This window comes from Anomalospiza imberbis, chromosome 4, assembly GCF_031753505.1.
Source record: "Anomalospiza imberbis isolate Cuckoo-Finch-1a 21T00152 chromosome 4, ASM3175350v1, whole genome shotgun sequence".
In the NCBI taxonomy this organism is placed as follows: Eukaryota; Metazoa; Chordata; class Aves; order Passeriformes; family Viduidae; genus Anomalospiza; species Anomalospiza imberbis.
In genome coordinates, this window is record NC_089684.1 from 12,831,011 (window position 1) to 12,838,067 (window position 7,057).

Consider the following 7,057-nt stretch of genomic DNA (forward strand, 5'->3'; position numbering starts at 1 on the left):
ATATTGAGTTGCCTGAAAACTGTTCACATTGTGGGGTCTTAATGATTTTTAGATGAAATGCTGAACTATGCTAAATATTCTGTACACATGAAAGAAAATACGTGGTGGTCATTTGTGAATGCACATCTTACACGAGGGACAACTGTCAGTTGGTATTTCTGTTTTGTCTTTCTGAATTGCTCATAGTGGATATTCTATATAAACACTTCAGTATTTCACTCCATGAGGGAAATCACTGATTTTAAAAGATTTTAACAGGGTTTTCCTGCCTTAAGGTTCTACACTAACATGTAAGAAACTAACATGGAGTTAAGCAGGCTTGCTCTGTGGGAAGTCCTGCTTAATCTAAAAAATAAGGTTGCAGCAAGGACCAGAGACTTGGCCAGACAAGAGTCTGAATAGGTAACTCAAGCAACTTCAGCCTTGGAATGACTTAGGCTTTCAGGCTTTCTTTCTAAAAGCCATGATGCCCTGTTTGTGCTGTTGGAGTGTTTCCTGCTTTGCACAAATATTCTGCAGCTGATCACTAGCAAGAAAGAGAAAGGCCAGTAGAAGAGCAAGCAGTGAGAGATCAGTGGGCTAATTGTACTCTGATAGTCAACATTTGAAACTTGCTTGCCATACTGATGTTTCTCCTGATTGATGTAATTTTAAATATTTTGTGTCCCTTAGCAAAATTTGGCTTTGTGTAGGCACTGAGATATTTATAGCATGTGTATGTGGCGTAAGGGAAATATTTCCAGTCTTTATTCTCCTATAATTTCCTTTTTTCCATACTGGAAAGGGAAGAGGTGAATTGTTTATTATCCTTTGGGAACATGCTAAACTGTTGTTTCTCACCAAAGCCTTGCATTTACCTCAGTTTCCTGCTGACCTGCTGTTATAGGACTCAATGAAATGTACTTTCAAATTAAGTTTTCATTTTCCCCCATATTACAGCTATGTACAAGATAAGGAGTTAATTCAATGTTTTAGAAATTCACATTTTGCCTTCCAGAATTTGAGGTGTTTATCTTGGGATCAAGTCTTGCTAGTTTGCATCCATGCAAACATCAATTCTGACTTTGAGTAGACAGCAATTTGTTCTTGTGCAAGCTGCCTTTGGGTGTACACTGGTACGTGCACAGGGAGAGCTCAGTCAGTTTGGCTGTTGCAGCACTGTATCCAAATTATTCAAATTTACAGATGTAATCACACTGTTATCATGCAAAGCCATTCTTACCACGAGCCTTACGTTTTGCACATCAAATGGAAACAGATAGTTTCAACAAAGTCAAATGCAAATCTGACTTGAATCAGAATTTTGCATTTTTAGAAAGACAGAAGATGTCAGGAAAATTTTTCCATTATTAGCAATCATTTATTTGTGTCAGAAATTGAGTAAAAAAAATTTCAAACACTGATTCTTATACAAATCCACAGGGAAAACAGGCAAGTTCTCAATTTTCTTTACATGCATTGCTTTTGACAGCTGAAGAATACAGAATCTGAGGAGTGTACAAAATTTATTTCAAATAAGATATTATTTGAAATGCATACTATTTTTTTACAAAATATACAGTCAACCAGCTAGTTGATAAACTTATCTATCGAAGCTCACAATCAATGCCTTTTTGAGAGCATATTTGATGGTATCAGAATGCCTTTAAAGAACAGATATTTAGAATCATTGTGTAGACTGACAGCAGGCTTCCTAGGGTGCTGCTTTATTTTTACCTCTCTGAAGGGAACATGCATTTATAGCTTTTTGATAGATACGTTATGTATTTTTTACTATTTTATCAAAGTTAACTGAATATTTGTGGTTATATAAAAGACCCAGTACCACAATAGATCGATATACTCATTCATAAGACATAACTGTTAAGTAGCTACTCTTCACCTGTCTTGCTTTCCCACACTCTTTACCTGTAGTAAAGAGGTAAAGAACCTCTTTACCTAAACAGAGACAGCCAAGGATACATATCAAAGCCAAGTTAAATAAATAATTGAAAAAAAAATATCTAAGTGGTAGAATGCCTCTTTGGGAAACTGCTTTTTTTGTTCAAGACTCCAAAGGTTTACCTGCAGGACTGCTTATTGTTTTAGATAAGTTTGACCATCTTTTTATGATGGTTTTACACAACTCTGGAACTAAGTCTGAAGTTACATTTTATTTTTTTTTTCATGGAGAGAAATTTTAACTCCTATTAAACTCTGCCAGTATTAATTCAAGTAGTTTCAAGTTGTTAGACATAAGGGGTTACATATGCATACTGATTAGAAAGTTTCAGCTGAAAAAAACAGGGTTTTTTTGATTGATGTTCTTTCAATTATTAGAAACTATGTGTTGTAAGAAAAAAATAGTAATACCAGATTTAAACCAAGACACTTCTGATCTTTGATCGTCTTTATGTATTTTGTAAAAAATGTTGGCATTTCAAGTCTAGTATAATGACTTACAAATCTGGGTATGTTTTATTTTCAGGTTGTTTTAGTTATGCTAATGAAAGGGCCACCACATTTTCCTTTATATGTAGGTAGGTAATTTCTGCTGATATAAAAGGCAGATATGAAGCATGTATTTTTAAGACCAAAACTCAGACTAAAAGTTCAATGTATTCTTGACCTCCAGTGCTGAAAAGAACAGCCTGTTTTCTGTTTGAAGTCTTCATTCATTGTAGTGCTCTGTTCAAATATCCCATTCATTTAAATTACAGGAATAGAGTGCTATGCAACACTAGGGCTGACCAAACAAAGGATTCTTTTCAATGGTCTATTTTTATGCTCTATTTATAATACTGTAGAGGGTATTTTAGGAAAACTACTATTAAGCAAATAGCTCTGTAGTACTGAATTTTCAAGCATGTTTTAACTGTCTGGTTTGGCAGCCCGCTTTAAGAAAACAAATGATAGGCTTTGCAGTAACAGCTCATTAGACAGGAGGATGGGCTTGACCTTAAGGCCTGGCTTGAGAGATCTGAGTTATCAGTTTTGCATGACCCTTGGCTAATCTCTTATCACTGTGTGCTTCAATTCTCTATCTACAGAATGAGGGATAACACTCTTTGCTTTCTTTTATTGTAAACTCTTACTATGCTTACTATACATGAAGCCAGTGGGACCACTAGTGTGATGCTGGCTTTGGTGCTATTACAGTAATGCATTCTATGTTATTATTAAGGTAATTCCATTAAAATGTAATGTAGATGTTAAAACATATGTGTATATATTATTAATATATAAAAGTATAAACAAAAAATGGACTTTCACAATTCCTTACTGGCATCTGATACTATTTCGTCCTAAACACAGCCTGAACTGAATAGTCAACAGCACTGTCAATTTCACTCAGTTTGAATATTATATACCATCAAGAGTGGCCTTGGACAGATCCTTCCTTCCTACTGCCACTGGAAATCTAGCTCAGATCAAAATCTACCTGATGTTTGATTTGATCTTTAACTTTCACTGCTCACTGTGAGAGCCAAATCATTTGCAGGGAATGATCCCAGCAGGTAAGTTCATGTACATCGCCCATCACCACACTTCCCCTGCCACCACTTCTTAGGGTGTGAGACAGAGGCCAGGTCCAGCAGAATGTGACAGACAGGACTGCTGAAGATGGCACTGTGGTGGCTGTCATGTCAGCTGTTGTTGATCCGGACTTTTGACAAACTTCTCTTATTGGTTTAACTGTCGCTCCTTTAAAACACTGAAAAGTCCAGTATGAAGTTGCTGGGGGAAAAAAGAAGAAAAGGAGATAAATATTAATGACAGATTTAGTAGTCTAAATAAGTTTCATACAAAACAGAATACATTGTTTTTTAAAAACGTGGATGAAATTTGGAATAATATTTCTTAATTTGGAAATTTCAGCTACAAAGTTGGAGAAAAAAAAAGACAAAAGCAAGAAGGCTGCTAGTATAAAGTTTTCTTCCTTTTTTGTGTATGGAACTGATGAAAAATCAAATTCAATATTCTAATTTCAAATGCTGCAAGAGGCTGCTACGCTCATTTAAGTTTCCAACCACTAGTTGAAATTCAGGCTTAAGGGTGCATCCTGTTTGCATCTGCAAATGGCTCTATCCATATGTACAACTCCACTGAGATCAATAAGATTACTCATGTGAGTCAAGTAACCCAGGCATGTAAATATTTGCTGTATTTGGACTAAAACTGGAAGGGAATGTAAACGTAGGTGGTAAATCCTACTTAAGATAAAGGATAGCACCCACAATGACTGCAGTTAAAAGAGTTAGTTCAGGTGCCTGTCTCCCCTTATGCCCTAGTAGAGGTTTACTGAGTTCTAAACAGCTTTATAAAGCAGAAGGATCTTAAGCTACATGTCTACAAAATTTATTGAGAATTAATAAGTACACTGTTTTGTTTGGTCATTGGCTTTTGTTACAAGAAATCAGCTCCCCAAAGAAAAGGAGATAACACTGAAAATACCTTTTATCTTAATATTCTGTGAGGAAAGGAATTCCCCACAGAATATGGGGGGTATATGCACCTACTGCAGTCTCGAGCAAAATGTATTCATTATGAGACTTCAGAGCACATCACAGAAAGTGTAGATGCTTTCTACACAATTTCCAGACATGGATGGTGAATGGGAGAAAAGGAGGTTAAATGTACTCTTCTCAGGAACTGAAGCAAATCATTCCGAATTGATTCAAATTCCTCTGTCCCTCTGTCCATTCAGTCTCTGCCTGCTGAGTGAATCGATCCAATTGCTTATCTTTTTAGGCTTAAGCTTAAACTGATGATGGAGTATCATTTAATCTGTCTCTTTTAAATGTAGTAGTGAGGAGAGTGGCATTCAGTAGTAAAGCATCCTTCTGGCATGTCCTTTCTACTTGCATCTCAATTCTGCCACTCAGTATGCAGCCCATCTGAGATTCACTTTAAGATATGGCAATCTTTTTTTTCAACCTCACTAACTTGACAGTTTACCATCCCATATGCACATTCCACGTGTTTATAGGCCAGCGCTATAGAGTGGAATGGTACCCTTTTGCATGGCTGCTTTGGGAGTGGTGTAAGTTCTTTTCACCAAGGCAGTTTATGCATTGACAAGATGCTTCGTATAGGGTTGTTAAAAGTTTTACTTTAGTCTCCTTTTCACTGTTAACCACTTAGTAAATCGAAACATCTTGGCTCCACAGAGTGCAGATTCTGCCACCATTTATTTAGGATGCTGTCATGCCTGGGGCTACAACATTATTTTAATATAATGAGTTTCAAAGATGCAAAACTACTGACTGCATGTTTTATTCATTTCTAAATTGCAAAGAGCGCCTGGTTTCCTTTTGATGCCTACCGTATTAGCATATGCTACCTGTGTGCTTCTGCAGTCACTTAGTATTTGAATGTATCGGCCTTCATCAGCTATAAAGCATTAATGTTTTGCACTTGTATAGCCTTTCATCCAAGGAGCTGAAAGTCTTTTGCTGACAATGATGAAGAATTACAGTCCCCTTTGAAGTGGGTTGAGTGCTGCTACCTTCATGTTGCTGGCGGGCAGAGTGAGGTGGCTTCGCCCTGCATCCAATACGGGGAAAGTGCCAGCGCTCGCAGCCCCGGAGCATCCTCTGCGAGTGCCGCTTTACCCAGCCTTTGCACTAGTGACACTTTGCCCCGCAGCTTTGCCGACAGCCTCGGAGGGCAGCGTTCGGCCCGATTAGCGGGATCAGTTGTTTTTCACTGCCTCAAAAAGGCAAACGGGGTGGCCTGGAAGGGGGACAAGGCGGCAGCGGCAGGTGGGACCCGCGCCCCAGCCCCGGGACAGCGACAGCCCCGCCGCGCGCATCTCCAAAGGCCCGTTTCCAAAGCAAACGAGGGGAGCCCGGGTGCGGCCATGCCTGGCGCTGCTCCACAGGCAGGTGTGAATTCCCGAAGGTGCTCACTGCGGCCCCGCACGCGCGGAGTTACCTGGCCGGGGCTCAGGGGAAGGGCACCCTGGAGTGGAGCGGCATGCAGCGCCGGTGGGAGCAGCCGTGCCGGTGGAGCTTCCTGCGCAGCGCCAGGTTGGCTGAGGAGAGAGAGAGGGAGGGAGGGAAGCGAGGCGTGAGAGGGGCCGTCGGTAGTGCCTCTGCCCGGGACGGGCCGGCCCTGGCGCTCCCCGGAGCTACCGGTGCTCGTGGCCGTGCCCTCCTGTGCCGCCAGTGTTTCCCGGTAGCAAGTCTGCAACAGTTGCCCACCTTGGGTCCCTACTTATCCCTGTTCCTCTGCCCCCCACCCCCGCAAAGTTGCCAGACTCCTGGGATAGGCGAAGCATCCTCTCCCGCTGCCGCTAGAAGTAGGGACGAAGCGCACAGATGGATGCGCCAGGTTCAAGCTCGTCCCGGAGGTCACAAACCGCGTGCTGGACGCGGTCACACGAACACGCCGGAGGTGCCCATGGCAGGCACAAACCCCCGGCTCCCGCCCCGGCACAAGCATAACGCTGAGGCATCGCCTACCTGGCCGCTGTCCGTAGGCTGGGAGGAGGCTCGCCAGGAGCACAACCACGATCCAGAGCAGCAGCTGGAGCCTCATGTCCGCAGTCCAGGCGGAGGCGCGCTCCGGGGGTGGGTGTGTGTGTGTGTGTGTGTGTGTGTGTGTGTGTGTGTGTGTGTGCCGGCGAGGAAACGCGCGCACGGCCGCCCGCGGGGCCGGGAGGCGCCGGCAGCGTCCGCAGCCCCTGCCGCTCACATGCCAGGGACAAGGCGGGGAGCCAGGGCCAGCCGCCTCCGCCGGCGGGGTTAATGATCACGCAGGACCGAGGCTCCTGGGCTGCGCGGCTCTCCGGGCCTCCCTCTCTTCCCTTCTCCCTTTCTCTCTTTTTCTGTCACTCCCCCTTATTTTCCATAAGCAAACAGCGCAGGAATGAAAAGCCCGTGTAAACAGCAGCTCCTGTCAACGCGCAGGGGCAAGGAGCCTCTCGAACAATGCGGCCACTCCACTTTAAATTCAACCCGGCCAGGAAAAAAACATATGTAAAACAAGCCCCGACGTTCCCTCCCCCATTTGCAACTGTTTAAAGTTTGCATTGCCCATATTGGTCCCACATGCAGACACCAATGGCAGGGGC

General features: G+C 42.8%; 1 protein-coding gene across 1 annotated transcript; it reads right to left on the reverse strand.

Annotated features, from left to right (window-relative positions):
• Positions 1–1,995: 1,995 nt before the first annotated feature.
• On the reverse strand, positions 1,996–6,664 carry APELA (apelin receptor early endogenous ligand). The gene is made up of 2 exons (XM_068187156.1): positions 6,447–6,664; positions 1,996–6,016 (listed from the first exon to the last, which is right to left on the reverse strand). The coding sequence occupies exons 1-2, from the start codon at positions 6,520–6,522 to the stop codon at positions 5,928–5,930; spliced, it is 165 nt and encodes a 54-aa protein (XP_068043257.1). The 5' UTR covers positions 6,523–6,664; the 3' UTR covers positions 1,996–5,927.
• Between the last annotated feature and the right edge of the window lie 393 nt (positions 6,665–7,057).

Excerpts from the sequence above, each read along its gene's own strand:
- APELA (XM_068187156.1), bottom strand. The coding sequence starts at position 6,522 with ATGAGGCTCCAGCTGCTGCTCTGGATCGTGGTTGTGCTCCTGGCGAGC. Across the intron at positions 6,017-6,446 it reads AGCCTACGGACAGCGGCCAG|CCAACCTGGCGCTGCGCAGG; the intron begins GTAGGCGATGCC and ends CTCTCTCCTCAG.